Raw genomic sequence first — 26355 nt, 5'->3', positions numbered from 1 at the left:
CACACACACGCACACACACACACACACACACACACACACCTAGACACAAACCCGTTATGTTTGAAGGGCGTGCCACTCACATTCGAATCTGATTCTGTGTTAGCAGACGACCATGCCACTGTACATACTGTATAGCAGTACAGTATGCATAACGAAGTCCAAGCGCATGCGTACAAAACCAGCCAGTACACTGATAGTCTTTGCTCAAGTGACACAACAGGCAATTTCGACGCGTTAGGGTTACGGAAAAAAAAATCGCTCACCGGCCGCCTGCGCCTGCGCCTGCCGCGCGGCGGCGGCTCGAGCGAGCGCTGCGTGCTACTCTAGATAGCTCTAGCTGCATCTCAAGCGCGGCGTTCCCGCTTGTAAGTCTCGGTCTCGCATTCGACTGGAGTGTGCTTGTTTGTTGTTCCCTATTTCGTGCGAATTTCGAACCTGTAAGTCTCTATGTATGTATTACGATTATTTTCAGATGTTGATAAACATTATCCATGATCCGTAGTATCAAAACAGTGACCGCTTCTTTTTTGCAGGAGCTAAATGAGGACAATAACATGGAGTGGTGAGCTTAGTATTTAGTGAAGGGCAATTGTGCGTAGTCCCATATGTAATAACTTGTGTGGTTGGATTCTTTGTTGTTGTTTTTTTAACACAAATTTATTGCAACATTGCTTCATTCTAAAAAATCATAGATCTACAAGCTGCTCATTGCGGCAAACTTGTCTGATCTCGCCGCCCCCCCCCCCCATCGATTTGGGGGGGGGGGGGGGGTTAAAACTAAAGTCTGAACATCTGCCTCTTACTGAGTCTTACTCTAACAATAGGCCCTAACGCCAACGGTTAAAGTTCTTTATTTTAATCAGTCAGTGCCTTCTTGACAGCCTTGTTAGCTGTGGTCCTTAACTGTACAGTCGTAATAAAATAGACTAGAATAGTAATTAATACTGTCGGTCCCTCACAACAGATATCTTCCATTCACTCTGCTGTGGAGAAATTGGTGAGCTTCGCTGGTTCCTCGTCTCAAGTAAATTTAGTTTTAGATTTTAAATTTGAATAGAACGCAAGGTTCTAAACCAAGTTAGATTTCTATGTGCATGGCAAATTTTGTGAGCTGTTTAGAACTAGGTGTCTAATGAAAAAACGGGAAAATCCAGGGCCGGCGCAGCCAAGGGAGCCGTGGGGGCTCGGGCCCCCACACTTTTTGTGCACCATACAAAGGAATACATAAGGTGTCATCGCTTTGCCTCTTTGGGCCCCCACACTTTTTTCAACCCGGAAGTACGTAAGTGGCACTAAAATAGAAATAGATAGACATCTTTATTCTTGAAGTATGGCGGCGGTAAGGTTATGTGTTGTCTCTGAAGACTTTTTTTTTTTTATAACACCCGGAAATGGGAGGGGAGAGAGAATGAGCTGAGGACCTTTTTTTTTTTTTTTGCTTGTTAGCTCATGAAACCCAGAAGTGGGCCCCCACACTTTTGAAAACACTGCGCCGGCCCTGAAATCTACCCTGTTTCCTACTTGCCGTTGTCTGGTGAGTCCGCATAACAGAGTAGATCTAAATGTAAGAATCTGTCGTGAGGGGCCGACTGTATTTCAGTTACCGACTTTACAAACAACTCCAGTGTTTTAGGAGCCACCGAACAAAAGGCAGACTTATCCGTCTACGTTTTATAGTGTACTCTTAACAGGAATAACATGTTGATGTTGGCATATTGTTCTATAAAATCAATACAAAGTGGATGTTTTGGTTGCAATATTCAATGTTTCTTGACTTACTTTACACTATTTATGATAACACTTGTGGTCCCTCTGTACACTAAAAATGTTGTAGCTGTGTTGACATTTTAATGTGATTGTATGTGCATGTGGTGGAGATCATGGCAGTCAGTGTACAAACTAAAGGTATGTGATGCATGTCCTTGGAATGTTCAGTGACTCTTTAAGTTGTTGTCATTGTCTTCACTTCACACAGAACTTGCCACCATCACCATGAGCAACTGGGGAGGCCACTTGGGCTATGCCGACGATGATCTCGAAGACGAAGAGGAGGAGGCCGGCTTCGACTGGAAGAATGTCGGTAGGGATGGCCTGATCTTCCTCATCGACTGCTCGGAGCAAATGTTCGAGAAGGAGGATGAGCGCAGCCACTTTGAGATGTGCATTGAGGTAGGAATCTGTCTTCTACATTGCTAGCCATTGTGGATAGTATTGTCACTTGCATGCATTTAGTATTATATACATATACCGTGGTACACATTAATGAGGGCATTAGTAAGAATTACCCAAACAGGGTACCTTTGGAACAGTCTAACAGGCTCGCCGCGAAAGCCAAGGGTGTTTGGACTGTTGCTAAGGTAATGAGTATGTACTATGAGTAATGATCATGCTAGTGCCCGAACAAAATAATGTGTTTTATTTGCTATATAAAATGATGAAGCAGATCCTTTGTCATTTGATAAATCACCCTCGCAAGTAAATGAAAAACTATTTAAAATCTTGCCCATTCACTATCGAAATGTGAAAGTGCTAATAACTGGTTGACTGGCCACAGGCAAAATTATGTGTCAGACAGAATAAATGCCTGGTCACAGGTATGCTCTCAACCAATCATTTGATTAGGATCTGCTCCATTATGTTATAAGTCTAAACATTGTTATTTGAACAAAGAGCTTACCCAAATTAACCCAGAAGTCCATGGGCAAGTAATTGAATTGTTGTCATTATTAAATGATATTATTACCATTAGTTAATGGGGGATGCTCTAGGAGGGGCCCAAATACCCCAAATTAGGAGAATGTTGCCTAGAGGTTCTTGAAGCAACCCCCATGCAATCACTAGATTTTAGAGTAGCTTGTCTCTGTCAGGTGGAGTGCCTTGAAGTCAAAGTGCACTGCTCAGATGAGTACTAGACTAGGTACTATGAGTACTAGGTGTCTCGTTTGTTTTCTTGCCTGTGTGCAGAGTGCAAGTAATGTACTGCTTATTAACTTTTTATGTGCCATGGTGGAAACCCCCTGTGTGCCACATTACTCTGAGACACCAACGTAGTCATACTTTGAGAAAACATTCTGTTTTTTCAAATCTATGTAACTTTTTTAGATTTCTGTTGAGCTGGACATGTAATGAGCAAAGTTGTAGAGAAAATACCAAGCTTTGCTTTGATGTCAGTGGTACATAAAACCTATGATTATGTTTCTTTCAAATGACCAGTAGCTATATTACTGTAAAGCATGACTTTCGCACACAAAACAGTGACAGAAACTAAGAATTTTCTCGCAAATCCAGTAGGGAACCGATTGCAAGTAAATCACCACATAAAATGCAAGCTCAAAGGGACTGTACAGTACTGGCTGAGGTGGGGATTCATGTTTTGAATATTCCTTGGTGAGATAATGAGAAACCTCTTATGAAATATGAAAGAGCATGTAATTTTAAGAAGGATTCAACGTTTATTTGATGAAAAATGGTTTTCAAATGGCTGAGATATCCAAAAAGTGATAATAATAAAAGGCGACAGGCCACGCTTTTATTAGGATCTCTTTGTTTCACCTTGTTTTTGGATATCTCAAGCCATTTCAAAACCGATTTTCTTCATATAAACTTTTGATACCCCTTAGAATTGCATGCTCTTTGACATCTCATAGAGTGGTTTCCGAATTTCTCGTAAAACATTATAAGCTAAATTCTCACCTCAACCAGAACTGTACACACCCTTTAATATGAGAGGAACGGAATCGTGAGAAATGCTTTCATTATCCTGCGGTACTTGGCAATTTATCGATCAGTTTGGGCGGCTTTGTGCATTCGAGCAGAATATGCGAAGTTGGCATGCTGCAGATTGAGTCGGGCATGCGAACGTGGCACAAAAATAGTGAATGGCTTTGAATCACATTTTCTGTCATGCAGTGTGCTAAGAGTGTTATTAGCAACAAGATCATCAGCAGTGAGAAGGACCTTGTGGGCGTGGTCTTCTTCGGAACTGACAAGGATAAGAACAATGCGAGCTTCAAGTACATCTACGTCCTCCAGGTTAGTTCATAGTCTATAAACTCTTGCAGAGATTCCAAATGTAACTTTTCTTACAGCAGATTGTACTCTTCCCCCACCCCCCACCCCACCCCCACCCCACCCCCACCCCCCCCCCCAAAAAAAAAGATACTGTAGGTTTTATGGAAAATGCTGTTTCCCCCAAATTTTATTACAACATATGTCTTAATTGCATGAGGGGTAAAAATACTATTTTTTCCACCAAAAAAATATGTCTTTTCAGCTCTCAAAATACTGCAGTGATATTTACAAGGTCGGCATACCTGCTCTTTGGTGATGACACAGATCCAGATTGGTGGTAATGCATGCCTAAAAAATAGGGCTTGACGATAGCACTTGTCCACTTGTGTGGGGCAGGTAAAACTGTATGTTGGTCAAGTGGAAAAAAAAAGAAGAAAATACTGTAATTTGTCGTGTTGCCTGATTAGGCAAACTTGTGTATAATATTTGGACTTCTGATCTGAAATCAGAAGCTCAAGTCAAATAATACATTCATGTCATTTTGGCAAGTACTTCTTCTCCTTCTAGGCAAATAGAAATGTGAAAATTGATGATATTATTTGCCTGATGGGAAAGGGAAGGAAAAAGTTAATGCCAGACCCTGCTTAATCCACTGTGTAAGACTGGTGAATCACAAAGTCATGTAGTTTGTTTTTTATTGAAAAGGAGGAAAATTATTATGAGGAGTGGGTAGTAAAGGCTTTTAAAGGCCCAAGTTTTGGGAAACTGCAGTGTAGTACAGCAGCCCGGGTGTGTGTTTAAGTTTGGCTACCTGGAGTTCAGGAATTGTAAAGAATAGAAGCCCTAATTGGCTTTGGTGTTAGAAGTATGTAAGGTTCAATATCGCTTTTCAGAAAACTTCTCATTACCAGACCCATCTACTTATGCACACTAAATTGAAAGATCTGAGAACACACAACATTATTTTAAAAAATGCACTTGTAGCTTAGGGTAGATGTGCTAGAATTTTATTGTTCATGATTCATTGTGTATAGATTGCCAAAGATATTTCATTTTGCCTAAATAATATACCAGCTTGACATTAGAAAGAGGAAGTATATTGCATAAATTGGAAATTGTACCATTTACATTTCAACTTCAGTTACACTCTTTCCTCTCTCTTATCAGTACTCTGGAGGTGACATTTTTAGTTGTGATTTCAAGCTCTGGTGTTTATTTTGTTCCGACAGGAATTGGACCAGCCCAGTGCAAGCAGAATACTGGAACTGGAGAACTTCCTCAAAGGTGCATCTTTTGAATTTCTCTGACAGATATATAATGTGGCTGTCAATCATTTACTATGCAATTATAGATTTGCATAAAGTAAAGTCCTCAGTTAAAAAACAACAACAGCAAAATTGCCAAATAGATTTTTTTTTTTTTCAAACCAAGCTGTTTAGTCAGGACAGATAACACTGTTTGTGTCCAACTGCAGTATGAGCAAATGCTTGGAATGACGGTAAAGATGAAATATTACTATTGCACATATTTACATTGTGTCCTCACATATATGGCATATTGCAAGTATGTTATGGGCAAATCTTTGCACAACTGAGAATTTTTGGTAGAAAAGGGACTCATGAAGATGGGAGAATGTGCTTAAATACAGAAACTTAAGAATCTCAGTGTTGTATGAACTTTTGCATGCTTGTGTGCTGTTTGCCTCATTATAATTCTTTGACCTTGAATCGCACTCCTCTCGTCTCTCAACTCTCTCTGTGCGCTCTAGACGGAAACGACGACTTTGCCAACAAGTTTGGCTTCAACGGCAGCTTCTCCCTCAGCGACGCTCTGTGGACGTGTTCCAACATGTTCTCTCAGTGGTAGGTCAAAGGTCGTCAATGTGTCCCAGTATAGTCAGATATACTACAGAAGTGTTTTAATTGTTGAGTTATAATGAAAAATTTATTTTTTAATGTGTCAAATTTTGTGTTCATATTTCAGCTTAGATTGCCATATTGAATTATAATCATTAGCACAGAAGACCTATTGTGCTTTGTTAGCTCACCTGAGCCAAAGGCTCAAGTGAGCTATTGCGATCGCCCTTCGTCCGGCGTGCGTCGTCCGTCGTCCTTCGTCCTTCGTCCGTCGTGCGTCGTCCGTCGTCTGTCGTGCGTAAACTTTTACATTTTTATCTTCTTCTTGAAAACCCTAAGACCGATTTTCATCAAACTTGGCAGGTAGCATCCCTAGGGGGTTAGGAAATCAATTTGTTAAAATGGGCACCATGCCCCACCCAGGGGGCCCCCAGGGGGGCCCAAACCCCCCAAAATTAAGGAATCTGTAAAAATCTTCTTCTCTAGAACCAGAAGTGATAGAGCTAAGTTAATACTATGAGTTAGTACATTGATGACTGTAGTTTCAAGTTTGTTCATGGCAGAATCAGGGGTGCCCCCCTTGGGACCCAGGGGAGGGGGGTAGGGAGGGGTCCTAATGGGGCCTAAATTATACATTTTCATCTTCTTCTTGAGAACCCCAGGACCAATTTTCACCAAACTTGGCAGGTAGCATCCCTAGGGGGTTAGGATCTCAATTTGTTAAAATGGGCACCATGCCCCACCCAGGGGCCCCAGGGGGGGGGGGGGGGGGGGCAAACCCCCCAAAATGAAGGAATCTTTGAAAATCTTCTCTAGAATCAGAAGTTATAGAGCTAAGATAATACTATGAGTGAGTACATTAATGACTGTAGTTTCAAGTTTGTTCATAGCAAATCCAGGGGTGCCCCTCTTGGGGAGGGGGGGGGGGGGGGGTTGGGAAGGTCCAAATGGGGGCCTGAATTGTACATTTTCATCTTCTTCCTGAAAACCTCATGATGGATTTTCGTCAAACTTGGCAGGTAGCATCCCTAGGGGGTCAGGATCTCAATTTATCAAAATGGGCACCATGCCCCACCCAGAGGGCCCCAGGGGCCCCCAATCCCCCCAAATTAAGGAATCTTTAAAAATTTTGGCCCTTATTGTACATTTTCATCTTCTACTTGAGAAGCCTGGTCAAATTTTAGTAGAGCTGTGAATAATTTAGATTAGTGACTGCGTGAAAGGTGAACTTGCGATACTCAGGTGAGCGCTAGACCCGCGGGTCTCTTGTTTTTCTTTTGTAACCCAACAGTCCACACAAAGTAGGCCACAAACGGGTGCTCCTCTTCACCAACAACGACCACCCCCACGAGAACAATGTGCCATTCCAGCGCCAGGCCAAGCAGAAGGCCAAAGACCTCCACGACATCGGCATCGAGATCGAGCTCATGCACCTGACGCGGACCGATGCCAAGTTTAGGTTCACAGAGTTCTACCAGGTATGCAATGCCTCGTTTATGAATTGCAAATGTTCCAAGTGTTTGCTAAGTTAATTTGTTCAAAATATGTTGATGCTTAATTTTAATGATCTATTCAAAGTCAGAGTGAAACATAATTTCTGTATTTTTATTTGTCTGAAAGCTGAAAGGCAAATTTCATTGCTATCTGCGAAAGAGTCGTTTGAAAATTGTATCATTATTCTGTTATGATATCAACCTTTCTTGTGTTCCATGAATCTGACTTTTTACAATTTATGTATTCATATGTTTGGGGATATTGTGGACTTGCAAATGATAGACAAGTTACCCAAACTTGAATACTCCCCCACCCTCGAAACATAACAGTAATATAATTATGTGGGACTGAACAAATCACACAAACAAGGAACTATCCTCTACACAATAGGCAATCTATAGTGTGAACACAGTGTGTGTGCATGTGTGTGTCTGTAGTGTGAATAAACATTTCTCTGGTATTCATGTCTTTACAGGACATCGTTCACACCAGCGAGGACGAGGACTGTATCCTGCCGGATCCGTCTGAGAAGTTTGAGCAGCTCCTCGGTAGGGTGAGAGCCAAGGAACACAAAAAGAGGACCATGGGGCGGATCCCCTTCTCCCTGGGCAAGGGGCTGGAACTTGGTGTGGGCGTGTGAGTGTCAGCTCCATCCTTTTAATTATAATAAGGGTATCTGATTGCAGAAGTTTCACATACTGTGAAGCCAAAAATTTTCACATGCATGAAACTTTGGCAGAGCCCAGATTCTCAAAAGTAAAATGCACACACCAAAGTTTTTTGTCTCCGCAATGTATTGAATGAAAGTGACAAATTGCTATTATAGTTTCGTGCCGCAAATATTTCCAGTTCTGCAGTATGTGGGCCATCTGTAGATTAGACCTAGTTGTAAAGTTAGCAAGCCTGAACAGGTGTGGCAATGTGCCTCAGTCCAACTGAAAGGCCATGGTGTCACGGTAGGAATTAGGCAGATAAGTTAATCTGTATTCATTGACATTTACTTTCCAGACATCTGCGAAGAATATACTATAGCCCTTGTGCCAATAGGCAAGATGAGCACACTAATGGTGAAGTTGGTAATGAGTCATAACTGTTTTGCCTTTCACGCCAGACAGAAGTCCATTTTAGTAGCCCTGGAATTTGCTAGTGTGACTACACAAGTGACTACAACTCGGAAGTAAATACTGAAATGTACGCTTGTTGTGTTGGTCACAATTTTGCATCTTTTTGTGTTATTTTACTTGATGTTCTCCCAGGGTGTTGAAAACGACAACAGCATATGATTTGGCATGTTCGTGGCCTGCTTCTAGCCATGGTTGAGTTTGAAATCCATGTAGTTATTATTCATTTATCTTGCCTTCCTTCTTCATGTCAGCTACAATCTGGTGAGGCAGCAAAACAAGCCCTACCCTGTCAAGCTGTACCGCCAGACCAACGAGCCGCTGAAATCCAAGTCCAAGATGTACTGTGAGGTGAGAAAACCCACAGGTCCTGCTTAGCTTTGTAGTATAAAAAGTAGCTTTGTAGTATAGTGTGTAGCTTTGTAGTGTAGTGACAGGCTTTGTCGTATAGTGTGTAGATTTGTAGTGTTATTGTGTAACTTCATAGTTTAAAGGGATCGTATAGTTTTGGTTGAAACCTAATTTCAGGTTTCTAACATTTTTTGGTGAGACAATGAGAAACATCTTATGAAATATGAAAGAGCATGTAATTCTATGAGGAATTCAACGTTTATTTGATGAAAATTGGTTTGGAAATGGCTGAGATATCCAAAACAGAGCGATCCTAATAAAGTGTGGGACCCCCATTTTATTACGATCATTTTGTTTTACTTTGTTTTTGGATGTTACAGCTATTCCAAACCTGATTTTTATCAAATAAGCTTTGAATTCCTCTTAAAATGGTATGCTCTGTACTTTTAAGTGTTTTCATGGTATCTCGCAAATAAGTTAAAGCCCAAATTTCATCTCCACCAATACTGTACTATCCCTTTAATGTATGGCTCTGTAGTGTAGAGTGTGGCTTTGCAGTGTAGTGTAGTTTGCAGCTGTGTAGTGAAGTGTGGAGCTTTGTAGTGTAGTGTGTAGCTTTGTGTATTTGTGCGTTGCTCATAGTATAGTGTATAAAAGACAATGATTGGATGGCTCATATTCAGTGATGCCAATATGACATCCCTGGTCTTCAATGGGGTCCACATGTTGCAAGAACCATCACATTTGCAGATATTCGCATCAGCATGTTCTCCAATAGTCATGTAAACATCTCTTAGACTTTTTAAGAGTTTAACCGATCTTAGCTCCAATTTTATCTGCAAAACTTTTTATGGTTTCAGGATACCGGTGAACTTCTCATGCCATCTGATATCAAGAAGTACCAAACATATGGTGGAAGGAATATCGTCTTCGAGAAGGACGAAGTGGACCAGGTCAAGAAGTTTGATGATGCAGGTACAGGAGTGAGAAAAATGTGCTTGATGTGCTTCATTCAAGTATCAGGAGCATTTTGACTTATAAGAGAGAGATTGACAAAAAGCATATTTATGCACTCATGTCATTATGCTATCCCCTTTTGAGATACAAATGATGGTAATTTGGTATGTAGAATGGTATTTGATCATGTGAATCATTTGAGGGGGTTTTCTGAACGCAAAAGGAAATCATTGAGATTACATCTTATATGCTGCATTTACACTATCTTCCCAGCAGCCACGGCATCCCGTTTGCCCAAAACGTAGTGCGCCGTGGGTAGATGGGACATTTTCTTGCACCCCCCTTCCATATTCTAGTCTTGTTCATTCCAGTCCTCGCCTTAGTAAACATATAGCTATGAGATGCTTTTCTCACGGTGTCTGGTCAGGCTAGACTATCAATATTTTCCATCGCGTCCCCCTCCAAGTTTGGTAATGGCTTTTTATGTGCCGTCACATTTCGTTGCATTTGCCCCATTTTGTTCCTGCATACAAGGTTGCTCAATAGCACTGGGACTGCCTTGGCAAATTTTTTGACAGATTAGAAATCTGACACGGCATCCATGGCAATCGTGGCCTGTCACGTTTGCCTATCCTGTCTCACTGCGTTGTCTCACGACCATCCCGTTTTGTCTGTGGTCACCTGAAATGTGCCTGCTGCGGCTGCCGGGAGCATGATGTAAGAGCAGCATTATGTATAGTTCACTAGTTTGTTCCCTCCATGACAGAACAACCTCTCTAAACAATGTATATAGAATAACCTGGGATGGTAGGCTTTTGAGACACTGACCAAGGACTGCATGTTTCCTAACATAGCAAATTTGGGATTGAATGGTCAAAACAATGCTAAAAAAACAGAATGGACAAAGTAATCAATCACTGTGTAGTTTGAGAAACTTTTTTTTTTTTTTTGGGGGGGGGGGGGAGGTTCTACAGGGTACAGTCAACCTTGCCCAAGTCGACCCGGCATAAGTAAAATAATCGACTAAATCTTTTTTAGGTCCTCTTCTCTTCATATGCTATTGATTTTAATCCCTCGAAGGTCAAATTTTTACTAAGTTTGAAGCTATTTCTTCAGGTCAAATAGATTCGACTTAAGCAAGGTTGACTGTATTAGAAAATGTGGTTCATGTAAACTTCCCAATAATTTATTTTAAGCTCTACATGGTTGTATTGAAGGTTCATGAATATGAAGTGAACATGGATATGCTTCTCTCCCCCCCCCCCCACACACACACCCACACACCTCTCTTTATTTTCTATCCAGGGTTGGTTCTTATGGGCTTCAAGCCACATTCCGCTCTCAAGAAGTACTTCCACGTCCGCCCCGCCCACTTCCTCTTTCCCGACGAGACATCCATTGCCGGCAGCAGCACGCTCTTCAACGCGCTCCTCCAGCGGTGCGCTGAGCGCAACGTGGTCGCCGTCTGCCGCTACATCCCCCGCAAGAACTCGCCGCCCAAGTTTGTGGCCCTCGTCCCACAGGTCAGTGGGCAAGGTTGGGTCAGGGGTTTGATTGCAGCATAAATAAGTAAATATGAAAACAAAAATCAAAATCACACACAGTGTCATACTTGGACAAGTTGCTGTGTACCCGCTATTTCACCGTAGAATCAGCATGGCAGTCGTTAGGTTATGAGGAAAAAAAAATGTTTAGGCCTTCTGCATGAGCAACTCTTATGAAGATACTCTGAGTAATTATGACCGCATTGCTGGTATATGGTCATTTATTATTACAGGGGAAGCTTGTTACCATGAGAACCCCCAAAAATGTGACAATTGCTAGTGTTTTATCAGGTGTCTCACTATGTATATCAGGTTCCAAAGAAAGAGATTTAGATGAGGAGTTGGGGCCTGCAAAGTCACCTTGTTATAATGGGTTTGTGATATCTGACATCTTTATAATGAGGTTGTACTGTGTCATTACCGTTAACTCTCGTACAGAAAGAGGAATTAGACGAACACAACACTCAAGTGGCTCCGCCAGGATTCCATGTCATCTTTCTCCCATTTGCCGACGACATGAGAAAGCTGGAATTCCAGCAAGCTCCGAAAGGTGAGAGAAGCTGTGTAGGTGCTTTTAAGGCATCACAGCTCCTTGATTTTCCTATTGATGATGCTGCCTCATGTATCAAGATTTGATGTCCTTGCAAATCAGGGCAAGGGCACTCGAGGTCATTTCTTTTCTCCCAGACATTATTGCTTTTCTTATGAAAGCTATTTTGAAATAGAATGCCATCCCCTTGTCCAATTTGAGTGAGAGAGGCTACTAATTATCATATCAGTTACCATTATCATTTTTGCTATCATTAGTGCCTTAAAGATAATAAAAAGTTTTGGTACCTCAAAAGCTTCCCTGAATTTCCTTGTCTTGGTTTGTGTTTCAGGTTAAAGTACGTTGTCTGTGAGAATTACTCGCCCCAAAGTGCTCTCATGTCTTAGTAATCATGCAATAATGGTTTCGTACCACAGCCGACGCTGTACAGCGTCGATAAATATTGTACGAAACCACTGAATGCGACCAGCAGCGTGCAGCCCATTGTACGCATAGCTAACTGCGACCAGCAGCCCCATACGCATAGCGTAATGGGGCTTCGCATTGTAGCATTCAGGATCATGACAGAATTAGTATCGCGGGTAAATGTCAACTTAAAATCCAAAAATTTCTTCGATTTGAAGACTTACCAATTAAGTTGAAGTATTGAAAACGGGCTTCGAACAACGTTTGGTTCTGCCAATAGTCCCTTTCTGTTCGAATTGATGACTGAATGTGACTCGGTCGAGAGGACCTTGGGAGAGCTACATACACTGGATACCATGGCCAGCGCATGCGCACACAAACATCTTATCCGTTCATGGATTTGAAATTTGTGTGCATGTGATGTGTTCGCATGCACTGGCTGTAGTATTCAGTGTACTGTACGTAGCTCTCCTAAGGTCCTGTCGACCAAGTCACATTCAGTCATCAATTCGAACAGAAAGGGACTATAGGCAGAACCAAACGTTGTCCGAAGCCTGTTTTCAATACTTCAACGTAATTGGTAAGTCTTCAAATTGAAGAATTTATGGGATTTTAAGTTGACATTTACCCTGCGATACTAAATCTGTCATGATCCTGAATGCTACAATGCGAAGCCCGATTACGCTATGCGTATGGGACTGCTGGTCGCTATGCGTATGGGGCTGCTGGTCGCAGTTAATTGCCTGATTACTAAGACATGAGAGCACTTTGGGGCGAGTAAGTCTCACAGTGTTAGTTATATTGAAGGTACTTTAACCTGAAACACAAACTAAGACAAGGAAATTCAAGGACACTTTTGAGGTACCCAAAACTTTTTATTATCTTTAAATATTATTGCAATTCTCATAGTTATTTTTATTGTTATTATCGTCATCATTGTTATTTTAAGTATCATGATTTTTAGTATTTTTGTTTTTATTTTTGTCTTTATCTTTTATTTCCAGCCAATCCTGACCAGATTGACAAGGCCAAGAATGTGGTCAAGAAGCTGACCTTCAAGTTCTCGCCGGAGAACTTTGAGAACCCGGTCCTGCAGACCCACTTCCGGAACCTGGAGGCCCTGGCTCTGGACCGGGACGCACCGGACGAAATCACAGACCACACAGGTTAGACATGTGATACCAATCTGACCTATCTAATTTAGCATACTATGATTCATTAACAACTTCGTTTTTCTGTTTCTCCTTTCCTTTTTCTATTTTCTCTTTATGCTGTATGAGGAATTTCTTGTGCCCGTTGCGCACTCAGAGTGGAATGGAGCATTACAAATACCCTATAGGGCCTACAGTGGACTCCCATTATAATGGAGTTCTTGGGACTGGCAGTTTTCTTTCGTTATGACTTCGTTGTAACTGGAATTTTGTTATAACCTTGTTCGTTATGACAGGAGTGCACTGTATTATTAATATCATTGTTAGTCCAGGAGCAGCAAGTCCATCGCCAGAAGTCTGAGTGAGACTGCCCCCTCCCTCCCTCCCCCCCCCCCCCCTCCCCTCTTGTCAGTGAGAAAAACCATGTGGTAAGCTCTTTGGACCTTTTGTAAATCTATTTTAACTGAAAATTTGCAGAAATTTGAATACACTCCATCAAATCTTTAAAAAAAGGCCAGCAGTCGTCACAGTATCGGCATGACATTAAGATAGCAAGTGCTGGTAATCAATGTACTAGTATTTTCCCTACAAATTTTCTTTCCACGATCAGCACCGAACAACGAGATGATTGAGAGGAGGGCGGGGACCCTCATCCGTGAGTTCCGGGATGCGGTCTACCCAGAGGGCTACGACCCCACCGCCAAGCCAGCTGCCAGGAGAAAGGTGAGATAAAAGGACACCGGGGGCCCATTTCATAGAACTTGTCATCAGTAACAACTGCCACATTTCTATGACAAATTTGCTCTCAGCCAATCAGATGCAAGGATTTCAGTAGCTTGTCACATCTATGACAACTTGTCACTGATGACAAGTTTTATGAAACGGGCCCCAGACCATCTTCCGACCACCCCAAAGTCACAAAAAATTCCAGGGCCGAATCTGACCAATCACAGAGCCAATCATATGTCAATATCACTCCTTGAGCGATAAGACCTTGTTATCTCAATGGCATACACAATATTAACCCGTTGAGGACGAGTCCCGAGTATATTCGGGCAGGTGTCTATGGGAAATGCGTGTTGTAGCTAAACCAGTCTGTCCTCAACGGGTTAAAAACCCTTCTTACCCAATTCTGAATATAAAACAAGCTGATTAGATTTTCACAGCCTTACAATTAATACTTAATCCAAAGCAATGTTTCAACATTATTTGACATCAACATTAATATTATTTTGCCAAAATGGAAAGGTTTTTTTTTTTTTCGTTCCCCTGAAAAATTTTGTTTTTTCAGTTCCCCTGAAAAATTGTGTTTTTTCAGAAACTGAGGTCTCGACACCGCAGAGACAAAATTGAATTTTGCGGACGTTGGCTCTCAAGGGATTATGATTGAATGGAATTGAAACCAGTTGACAAACATGGTTTTGCATTTGTGTGGCCAAGTAACAGCTGCAATGGTAAAAAAAAAAAAAAAATTGTACAGACGAGAAATAAAGAACTTAATCCAACTATGTTTTGATGAAGCAAATTATGTGTCCATGACGACAACACCCTGTGGGGTGGAACTGTGTGGGTCAGAGGATGAGAGGAGAAGGTATTTCACCATTGAGAATGGTACCAATAAAGCAATGGCTTTCAATACCATGATAATTTTAGTATCAATGCACCTTAACCCTATCTTTAGTGAGATAAGGGGTCAATTTGACCCCCCTCCCCTTCCTTTGGGATCATATGCTTCCATGGCAAAAAAACATGAACCTTATTGCTGTTGTACCAATGCTAATGAATTCTCTTCCTGTGGCCTTGTCTGATTGAAACCCCAGGAGGGCGGTGGGACCATTGATGTCGCACAGCAGGCTAGAGAAGGAAAGGTGAGAGAAGATAAGATGCAGACTCTATCTTAATGATCTTTGGGTTACTTCAAAGGCTCTGCACAAAACACACATAATTTCAATTGATTAGTTTATTGCAGAGCAGTTGTAGGTAATAAGGTTTTGGGCCTATGCCCTCATCTTGTGCAGGATATTGGATAGGGGAACAGAAATTGAGGTATTAGTCATTGATATTCATTCTTGGAATGGAATTATCAGTTTAGTTAAACTTGCACTGGTTTATCTACTTGTACAATTGTATATTTTTCCAACCCGTACTGGATGAAGTCACAGACCTGTAACCAATGGTGCACCGATTCTTTGACTTGCACGATACTCGGCCCTTGAAAAGTTTTGCATAATGTCTGAATCTGAATAATTTTTTATTGTGTTGAGGGAATCTTCTGAAATCACACCAGTGACTTTCAGGGAGTGGGAAGAACCAGTGTGCTGGATATTTGCAAAGTTTTCAAATTATTTGTCTTATATTTGGCATTTTAATGCATTGGTATTGCCACAGAGGTATACATTCGTGTGTAGTCAGTAACGTTACAGCTACAAATGCCCAGCATTTAGTCAATGTATGGGACTCATGATTGTTGGGTCCAGCTCGTGTCCGAGCATTTGGTTCATCAGTTTAGATACTATCTATCCGGCTGATGTTATGCCAAATGTGACTCTGAGTCTAAGCCGTTGGTGACAGAAACGTGTGCAGGATTCGCAGGGGAGGGTTGGTGTGGATCGAGGGTGTTGGAGATGCTCTTTTCTTCTACGCTTTGTCTCCTAATATATATGTGGGACTAAGATGTGTTAGAAGTGTATCAGAGCATTATACTGATACCTTGGTTTCTAGGGCAATTACTCCCTGGACAATTACCCCAGACCCTTCCCCTAACCCTAACCATGATCCTAATCCTGAACCTAATCCTAACCCTAACCAAAACTCTGACACTAAAACCTAACTCTAACCCTAATCTTTACTCTAACCTTATCACTTACCAGTATTTAGCCAGGGAGTAGTTTTTTCTGTGGGGGTAATTGCCCTGATACGATACCTAGATACGAGCAACTAATGCATCTATTCCTGATTTCTCTCCAATCTCTAGCTATCCAAGCTGACCGTCGCCGTACTCAAGGAGTACTGCCAGAAGAACGGACTGAACACTGGGGGAAAGAAAGCTGACCTCGTTGCAACTATAGAGGGCCACCTTGGAGTTTGAGAAGAAGTGGAAGGAGGGAAGATTTTTTTTTTTTTCTAAAATCCTCGTCATCTCTCATCAAGACACAACTTCTTTCTCACTTTTTTCCCCCAAAAAATGTTGTAATGTTTTGTCCTTCCGTGGCTAGTCCTTGTAATGTTTCATGAAATGAGCACAGAGCGTTTGCGATGAAAAATGATTCACAGCTCAAAAATCTGTTCACTATTCAGGAAGTTTGTGCGAAAATTAGAACTCGAATCAATATTTCATCAGCATACTGCTTTCAGGGCCTTGTAGATGTTTCATTATGATTCTTTTTGTTTGTTTGTTTATTTTGTTTTTGTTTTTTTTTGCTGGATGCATCTAACAAGACTTTCAAAAAGTATCTGTCCAGGAAATACTGAAATGTAGTGCATGCTTCCATGTGTGTGGTCATTACGTCAGGGATGTCTCCCTTTTTTCTTTTTTTTTAACAAAACCCCGACTTCAGGTTCTTGTAAAATACTTTAATAAGGTTCTCTTGTTTACTGATGTAGCTTGTTACAAATGATGCCTGCACTTCATCATTCTTAGGAGCTCCAAACTGATTCAACTCATCAAAAGAAAAAAGTCACCGACAAACTGATTATTGTGTTTTTTGAAGGATCAGCTGTAAATTGTGTGACAAAATTACGTATTTTTTTAAGTATTCAGTGTTGTTTTTGTCCAAAGAATGAACTTTCACACAGAAATGGATGCTTTGTAATTTGTTCTTGGGTGCAAGTGTGTACCTCAAAATGCTCCTCCTACAAACTGAAGAAGGTATGTTGCCCCGAATCTAGTGTGATTCATTCAGAGAATTCTCCGGGTAGCTGGCTGAGAACTGGAACACCCCTCTTCGTGTCCTGACAAGAGATGATAAAGACCACCCGTTTTGGGGAAATGCAATGTACTGTATATCATATGTCATATATTTCGCAAGTCTAAATTTTCAAGAATCTGGAATTTCCAACGATTTTGCGAGTGGTTAAATTTGCGATCGTGGAGTCCTGTACTGCACGAAGAAATGTTCATGTGTACGTCACATTCACATCGGGATCAGAGTCAATATTTTCGCATGTCCTTAATTTCGTGAATAGCACCCCACTCTTGAAATTCACAAAAATATAAACCTCACGAAATATTCGGCGTATGCAGTATTTTGTGTCCATTTTCTCACTGAAAGCCCTTTTAAACCTTCCTGATTTTGACCTGTAAATACCGGCAGCCCTGTGACAGCGTACACCTCATTATAATGTTAAATGAGGGCGCCAAAACCATGACATTAATCTTATCAAGTCATGCTTCTCACTGTATCAGGGTACAAAAATAAAGAAATATAAACAGTTGGGGGCCTGCAAAATCACCTTTTTAAAAGAGGGTATTGTTATATCTGACCTCTGTGATGAGGTTCCCCTCTAGACCCTAATGCATTCCAAGTTTAAAGGGATCGTATAGTTTTGGTTGAGACCTAACTTAATACGGTTTGTAATATTTTTTCGTGAGATAATGAGAAACCTCATATGAAATATGAAAGAGCATGTAATTCCAAGAGGGATTCAATGTTTATTTGATGAAAATTGGTTTGAGATGGCCGAGATATCCAAAACAGAGCAATACCAATAAAATGTGGGACCCACATTTTATTAGGATCGCTTTGTTTTACTTTGTTTTTGGATGTCTCATCCATTCCAAAACCGATTTTCATCAAATAAACTTTGAATTTCTCGTAGAATTGTATGCTCTGTATTATTTCACAAGTGGTTTCTTGGTACATGTATCTCGCAAAATGTTCAAAGCCCAATCTTCATCTTTACCAATACTGTACCATCCCTTTAACATTACTGGAAGGGAAACTTACTTGTGTCTCAGTCGATGTAAGGTTGATAGTTCAGTGGACCCTTGCTACAAAGAGGTGGGATATAACAGACCCTATTTTGTTGCATTTGTAACCCGATTTAGTGAGAATCCTGATACATATAACGAGGAAACTGTCTCTGTTCTTAGGTCCTTGCTATCACAATGTTCCTGTGTACCATGAATTTCCTGTGTAAATTTGTGCATCAATATTGCTTTTCTTGTGCGTTTTGGTTTTTACCTGTGTTATTGTATAGTATAAAATTCTGTAGCTTCAAGCATGTTGAGATTAATAGTGTGCCAAATTACTGTGCACAGGTCAATATCAGTTTTGTTCTGAATATTGAATTATGTGTATGTAATCGAATAACTGGAAAACAATAGGAGACATCTGTGAAATGTGATGTGGTCTGTGTTCTGTTCCAGCTGTAAGAAGTGTCAAAGTCCTACAGTAAGCTCTGACAGAAACAGTACTTTCACCCTCTAAAGTACCGTTCTGTGAGGCTACTGGTGTTTGTACATGTACATCATTGGATATCTGTTGTATATAGGGAGTCTTGTAATGACGAGAATCTAAAAACCAAAACAATTACCTCATTATGTTACTGTTCTCACCATACCAGGTTAAAAAAAAAAATACTATCAAAGAAATTTAAAGAGCTGGAACCTGGAAATTCACCTTGTTTTTAGGGGTTTTATATCTGTCCTCTCTATATGGGCAGCACAAGCTCATTAACCCTCAAAAGACCATCCCCTCAGAGAGCCTTTTTAAACTTTGTGCACAAATTCTGCTACCTGGTCTGGTGGTAGTTAAGAGAGTTAATGCAACAGGACTGGATTGTTGGCATGGTAAAGGGTGCTGATGAGCAGTTGGGTCATGCTGATGCCCAGACAGTCTGACACGAGTGAATCTGGAGTAGATGTGATCTACCGATGATGTGAAATGATTCCTGTTACACATAGATCGCATGTAGAATACCTTGAATAATAAAATCAAGAATGAAAAAAAAAAAAGAGAACAAAAAATGTATTTGTTTGACTTGTGTCGTGTCTACTTACTGTAATTAAAGAAGCAGGCCTTATGAGTAGTCTTGTGATGTCTAAGATTTCAGCTTTTGTCGCATGCTAATTTAAACATATGATTCAATGATCTTTAATTTGTAAAGGTTTCCCAAATGGTATCATACAGATATCCTGTATGGAAATTTGGTACAATGTATGTCAGGCAAACCACTGGTAACGCCCTTGAACATCACTGGAAGATTGTTTGTTTTGTTTTGTTTGTTTGTTTTTTTGAAGAATTATGACCGATGTCAGTGTGCCCCAATTTGAACTTGCTAGCTTGGCTGAACAGTTATTTTTGAATAAAAACTGTGGCAGCCTTTGTGTACTCAGGGATGTACAAAGGACAGCCTAATTAAATCTGATTGGTACATACATGTATGCTGGCTTTCTCTTCAATGGCCAACTGGCATAGATAGTATTACGATAACTGCCCTGATGTAGAAAGTAATTAATCTTCGTCATCCCTGCTATTTGTAACAATGTCCCTCCTGCATGGCCTTAGGCCACATTACACTAAAATTTGTTGGGCTGGATCTAACCAAATGGAAATGAATTCAAACAAATAGGGAAACTGAGCAGAAATATTATACATGTTATATGAATAAGAACAAGCAAAGTAAAGGGATTCTTTGCTTACTTTTATTCATATACATATATATTTTAGTCAGTTTCACTATTTGATTGAATTCATTATAATAAACCTACATTCAAAAAGCTGCATAAAGCTGCACCACTTCGGTGATCCCTCACATTAGCCCAAGTTGATTTCTATCCTTCATGTTGATGTCATCTTTTATAATAGCTTCTGACTTCACAGGTGATGAAATTCACTTCTTTCCAGGGATAAATACTAGTACTGTACACCCTACTAAGGTTTTCCATAGCTCAGTCGGTAAGAGAACCAGTCTGGCAAATCTGGAAGTCTTGGGTTCCTGTCCTGATGGCGATGGAATCCTTTTTTCTTTCCTCATTTTTATTCAAATGGTCATGAAATAGCTGGATGACATACAACTTTGTACAGCAAGATGCTTAGGTGCGCATAAAAAGGAGAAGAAAATTGAACCCTATACAACTTTTCTTTCTATACACTTTTACCAATTAATTATATTAGATCAACCATAAAATCACACCAATGGATAATTTTCCGCTTCTTTTCTCCGCTTTCACAAACCTTTATTTCTTGAAATATAAATATTCTGACATATAGAAATAGTTGTAGCAGCATTTCATTGCATTATTCTGTGATATGAAAGTATTGCACCTTAAAGTGAAAGCGCTAAATCTAGTGAATGCCGTTTGATGGAGAACCAGCGAGACATTTCATTCTATCTCTTTACTTTGCATTGTCCAATGTTGTAGGTTGTCTTTACCTCTTCGAAGCAGTGTGGAGATGTACTTGGAGTGCATAAGTATGCCGGCATACATTTCCCACTACACACATAGTTCTCATCTTTTGTTTTGTGCAAGTTACAAGTGTAGCATTCTCTGAAAACAAAAAACAAAAATCTGACGACGTTTGGAATGGTCTGGCCTCTTGCAACAGATTGCCTTTCACAATAGTAGGCCAGTCATTCCATTGATATTCTTGTTAGGTTGTCTTGATACGTCTTTAGGTCACTGATAAGCCATCTTTACATTAATAATTTGAACATGGCTTTGGTTGGCAGTCATTGCGAATGTAATATTGCAATTTTCTCAACCAATCTCCGTGTTTTCCCTCCTGTTTTTTTGTTGTTGTTTGTCATATGATTTTAGAATTCCTTAAATGTTGACGATTGGTTTGAAGTCTGTGGTGGATTCTCCCTCTTGTTGCTCGTTTTGATGCTGGTCGGTGCGGAGCCGCTCGAGGGGTGGCAGCCTGGTGCCCAGAGGGGTGCGGGGTGGGGACCTCATCGGCATCTCCTCAGGCTCGTTCGTTTGCCCCACGGACATCGAGAGCCCCAGGTTCGGCAGGAAGTTTTTGGGTGGCGGGGCGGCAGCAGGTGCTGGTGCAGATGGTGCCAGCATCGGCGCCAGTGCAGGAAGGGGACTGGCCATTGGCGCCTCGGCGGGACTGAGGGCGACCTCCACACTGTGGTTGCTGACATTGTGGTTCATCTCCGGCGTTGGCGGCACCACGCTCTTGCTGCTCTTGCTGCCGAGGAGGACCTGTGAGTTTCGGACCCGCAGCTCGGCGGCATGTTTCAGGCACATGTTGGAGGAGATGTTGGTGATAGAGATCTGCATGGGAAACAATTACGGCAGAGCATGTTAAACAATTTTTTCCCCAACTTCAATCACATTACATTTCAGTAGATAATATACTAGTATTCTGTCTGTAAAATCTGCATATATGTACTTTCAAAGCTTGTAGTATTTTTCAGCTGGCAAATGGAAGAAGAAGAAAAATCTTGGTGAGTTTTATGCAAACAATCACATTACACTGTCCACTCTTGGCTAGAAAATAACGCCTAACACAGAGACAATACACTATTGACTTTCAAAAAAAAAAAAAAATACAAGGTCACTGGTACGCTATTTACCTAAAGGGATATTTCTCCCTTGCAGTGTCTGTAAAAAAAAACCAAAGAGCTTTCATCCCAGGAAATTTGCATATCAATGCACTCCTCACCAACTACTCATCAAGGGACTCTGGATATTGCCCAGGATGTGGAATAATCAAACGGCACAGTTCCTGTTTGACAGGATGTCATTACATGCAATGTTTGACCTCTCACCTTTGACCTCCCACCATGGAGGTCATTGTGCGACACCACCCCGTCGACAATGGGACCATTGTAGTCGCTGGTGCGCACCACAAAGAGGCGTGGCTCAGCCTCGGTGTCCAGCTGGAAGTTCAGTTTGTGCACGGAGCGCGGGATAATGCACGGTCCCTTGATCTCCTCGCGGGTGTGCGCATTGATGGCGTTGCCCTGGCAACCAGATGGCAGATAGTTTTGAAGGTTAACAAATCTTTTAGATAACGTCTCTGCCACGACTGCATCATGTACATACCCTTCTGGTAATTAATGCTTTTAAATCCTTCAAGTGGGAACTCTCCATTAAAGCAAAATATTTTGCCGAGGACAGTAGCATTCCTCCTTTGCATATAATATCTATTGGTGTGGGACAGAAGTGGACATCATCATAAACTTGGATAACTCGCAAGGAAAGGACCTCAAGAAATTTAGTGTTTAGAAAGTGAATTCTAACTTTTACGTATAAACTTTACTAAACTGGGCGGCAATTGGGCAGGTGATCTGAATATATTTTCAGTATGAAGAGGGTAGTAAGCCTTGTGGATCAAACTCGCAAAACTGCTAATGCTCGTAAAAGGCCGTTTCACAATTTCTTTGCGTGATAAGGCAGGGATTCGCCCACGTATCGTGGAAACTGGACGCCTTTCCGATATGTCGGTCAACTCACGTTAATAAGGATGAGGTCTTCCATGGTTGCGTCGATGTTAAAGCTGTAGTGCATCTCTGGAAGATCAGCCAGGTAGCCTCGCTCCAAGTGCAGCTTCACTTTTTCCTGAGTCCAGCCCTGCATTCAATTCAGAATTTACAAACAAGAGACGAATACATTTGTACGTGATAAAATTGACCTTGCACGTAACCAAAAACCTCACACACGACAAATACCGTCACCTTGTTCTACAGCAATCTCAATGGAACTAGTTCAACAGAGTCTAGAGTCTAAAAGATATCTTTATGACAAATGTTGGAGATCTTTCATGCTGACCCTGTCTGTGGATAGCAATTCAGACGGATGACAATATGACGCTCATGACAAATTTTTATAGATAGATAGTGATTAAATTTAACATGCATGAATGCATATGTACATACACACATACTTACTCTCACAATCATAATTTACATACAAGTAAGCGTAAAACACTTTGTAGTATGGACATTTCGCTAGTTTCCATTTTCCGCTAAACTAGTGTGAAAATAAGAACACAAAACTTTTTTTCTTTCTATCATAAAAATTTGTGCAGAACTAATCTTAGTTGCAAAATTTATATCCTAGCAAAGTTCACTGAAATGGGCTGAGCATGCAAAATTTATTGCACACAAATGTTCACTTTTCAAATACATGAATGTGTTCTATTCCTATCTTTGAAAAAAAAATTATCTTTAGCAAAAGGTTTTGTCTTTTTGCTGTGATACTAGTGCCGATTATCAAGTGTGTGGAATGAACTTTCAAATATATGCAACATGGCCCTCCTAGCGGACCGAGGACCCCCCCCCCCCCCAAAAAAAAACAAAAACAAACCAGACCTGGTACGTCATCTGCTCCATGATCAGGGGGGTCGCAATCCTGATGGCCACGACGCGCCACAGACGGTATTCGAGAGATGGGTGGAGAGTGAAGGTATCTATGGCAACTTGCATGTCCTCAGCAGTGATGAAATACACCTGGAGAGGAGGATGGAAAGAGTGCAATATTCTAGAGATAATGCTTTTTTAGAGGTGTAATATAACACTTGACATCCTTGAGGGATGATGTTTTTCCAAATAGACTATGTTTTCCTGAAGCACACAGTGCTGAGGGAAAATATTGTCTCCAGGGGAAAATACAATACCCACAGAACTATCCACCTATCTATCTATCCATCTACCTATCTTTTTATCTATTTACACCCATGTTTCACTACCCATCACTATCTATATATCTACCTATCTTATACCTTTGCTAATCTATCAACACACATCCATTTATGTATATATATGTCTACCTATCTTTCTATCTATCTATACCCATCTATCACTATCTATCACAATCTATCACTATCTATATATCTACCTATCTTTTACACCTTTGCTAATCTATTGACGTGTATCTATTCATCTATCTATCTGTAGATGCATGCTACATATCTGAAAGTGATGACCTGAATATTTCAATTCATCACTATTTTTCATAAAACGTATATGCATCTGATGACGAATATTCAAGTACCTGGACAGTGGTCTCACAGATGACGGTGGCGTTGCGGGGCTTGTTGGTTAGGACCCCCATCTCACCGATCACGTTGCCAACGGTCAGGTAATCCTCAAAGGGCTGGTCGTCATCTTCGTTGCTGAAAGACGAGCGCGGGTTGTCGTGGTCCAGAAATGCGCTGCGACCAAAGAGCTGGAGTGAGTCAGGGGGGAGAGATCCAGGCAAATTATTTGATGAAGAGAGCGAAGATGGAGATATGAGAATTGACTAACAGGAGAGGATAGAGAAGAAGGTGATCTATTCTCATGAAGAAACACTTTGCTATTAAAGGGACTGTACAGTACTGGTCGAGGTGGGGATTCATGTTTTGAACATTCCTAAGTGAGATAATGAAAAGCCTCTTATGAAATATGAAGGAGCATGTAATTTTCAGAAGGATTCAACGTTTATTTGATGAAAATTGGTTTTCAAATGGCTGAGATATCCAAAAAAGTGCTAATAATAAAAGGTGACATGCCGCAACTTTATTAGGATCTCTTTGTTTCACCTTGTTTTTGGATATCTCAGCCATTTCAAAACCGATTTTCATCGAAAAAACTTTAGATACCCCTTAGAACTGCATGCTCTTTGACATCTCATAGAGTGGTTTCTGAATATCTCGCAAAACGTTGAAAGCTAAATCCTCACCTCGACCAGAACTGTACACACCTTTTAAATGCTACATGTTCACTGTCAGCACCACCTCAGGAAAATCGGGATGGACCATGTTGTATTGATTTAATTAGTAATTCATGCAATAAACTTCATCACTTCTGTTTCCATGTACCATTCTTGTAGGAGTGCTGAGCAAAACTGAGTGGAGCAGACCTAGAGCTTTACATTTTTTGGTTTTTTTTTTTTTGGGGGGGGGGAGGGGTTCTTTGAGTACTGTAAATTACTTCCTTTTACTGACATAACTCAATAACAACTGTATGCATTATGACACAAGTTTTTTCTTAAGAGAGTGAAGTGAACAAAGCAAAACGAAATAGAAATAAAAGAAATAACATGAAAGGGTATAAAATCAGTGGTCAGTGAATTGCTCCAAACATACGTCTAAGAGAAGTAAAAGCATGATGCAAGCAGTTCTTGGACCATCCATCATTGAACATAGCAAAATGAAATAGAACTTTATATAAGAAATAATGTGAAAAGGTTACAAAATTAGTGATCAGTGAATTACTATCAATATACATCTGAGAAAAGTAAAAGTGTGATGCAAGCAGTTCTCGGACCATCTTGCACGAGTTTTACCTTCACGAGTCCCGACACAATGAGGAAAAGTCCATCTGAGGGGTCACCCTCCCTGACAATGACATCGCCGTAGTCGTAATGCAGTAAGCTGGCCCTGGCCTGATGGGAACCAGTGGCAGGTGCAAAAATGAAAAGACAAAAAAAAAAGAAGATACGTGGCATTCACATAGTGCACAGGGATGTTGGTGATAGCACATATCTTTAGTAGATGTATCCATGAGTACCACTGTAATATTCACTTCCCTGACGTTCACTTCTTGTTTTCCTATCATAATCATTATGATGACAATGGTGAGTTATCACAATTGCTGCCAGCATCATCACCGTCATCTTATCAGAACATCAAAGAATGATACAATCATCATAATCACAATTCAATTTATAGTTTAATTATATAGACGATGTTTGATTTTCTTATCACTGCTGTTGCCATCAACACTCATAAAGCAACTACACTTACTACTACTAAAATTAGCATATAACGTATCAACAATGCTTCTCTAAATGATGACCCTCTTTATTTTTATTACCCATAAGCTGTGTCTGACAAGTTAGAATCAAAATACACTAGAAATTGACAGGCGAAATTGTGAAGAAAATAAATACAGTGCACTCCCGTTATAACAAACACAGTTACAACAAAATTCGAAGTAAAAATTCAGGTCCTAAAAATTGTCATCAATATATTC

The 26355-nt window shown here is 40.7% G+C and overlaps 2 protein-coding genes across 2 annotated transcripts in view; one reads left to right on the top strand and one right to left on the bottom strand.

Annotated features, from left to right (window-relative positions):
* The first annotated feature begins 393 nt into the window (after positions 1-393).
* On the top strand, positions 394-19386 carry LOC140235694 (X-ray repair cross-complementing protein 5-like). Its single transcript, XM_072315712.1, has 15 exons — positions 394-437; positions 1976-2169; positions 3910-4032; positions 5241-5295; positions 5780-5873; positions 7159-7345; positions 7837-7997; positions 8737-8833; positions 9694-9808; positions 11096-11313; positions 11773-11884; positions 13294-13455; positions 14051-14163; positions 15261-15308; positions 16415-19386. The coding sequence occupies exons 2-15, from the start codon at positions 1993-1995 to the stop codon at positions 16526-16528; spliced, it is 1776 nt and encodes a 591-aa protein (XP_072171813.1). The 5' UTR covers positions 394-437; positions 1976-1992; the 3' UTR covers positions 16529-19386.
* A 1209-nt stretch (positions 19387-20595) lies between these two features.
* The window catches only part of LOC140235768 (sperm-specific sodium:proton exchanger-like), a 28341-nt gene continuing 22581 nt past the window's right edge, over positions 20596-26355 (bottom strand). Inside the window, exons 16-21 of the mRNA XM_072315777.1 lie at positions 25667-25765; positions 24392-24565; positions 23710-23847; positions 22853-22969; positions 22165-22359; positions 20596-21667 (exon numbers count right to left, since the gene is read on the bottom strand). Of these exons, the coding sequence (XP_072171878.1) occupies positions 21209-21667; positions 22165-22359; positions 22853-22969; positions 23710-23847; positions 24392-24565; positions 25667-25765 (1182 nt within the window). The 3' untranslated portion in view covers positions 20596-21208. The remainder of the gene's footprint in view (positions 21668-22164; positions 22360-22852; positions 22970-23709; positions 23848-24391; positions 24566-25666; positions 25766-26355) is intronic.

Source organism: Diadema setosum, chromosome 12 (genome assembly GCF_964275005.1).
Source record: "Diadema setosum chromosome 12, eeDiaSeto1, whole genome shotgun sequence".
Classification (NCBI taxonomy): Eukaryota; Metazoa; Echinodermata; class Echinoidea; order Diadematoida; family Diadematidae; genus Diadema; species Diadema setosum.
The sequence above is the reverse complement of the archived record's forward strand: the minus strand, read 5'-3'. Positions and strand labels throughout refer to the sequence as shown.

What these genes read in the sequence shown, in the direction of transcription:
- LOC140235694 (XM_072315712.1), top strand. Translation starts at nt 1,993, where the DNA reads ATGAGCAACTGGGGAGGCCACTTGGGCTATGCCGACGATGATCTCGAA. An exon ending in ATTCCAGCAAGCTCCGAAAG is followed by an intron (nt 11,885 to 13,293) that starts GTGAGAGAAGCT and finishes TTTTATTTCCAG; the next exon opens with CCAATCCTGACCAGATTGAC. An exon ending in CGAAATCACAGACCACACAG is followed by an intron (nt 13,456 to 14,050) that starts GTTAGACATGTG and finishes TTCCACGATCAG; the next exon opens with CACCGAACAACGAGATGATT.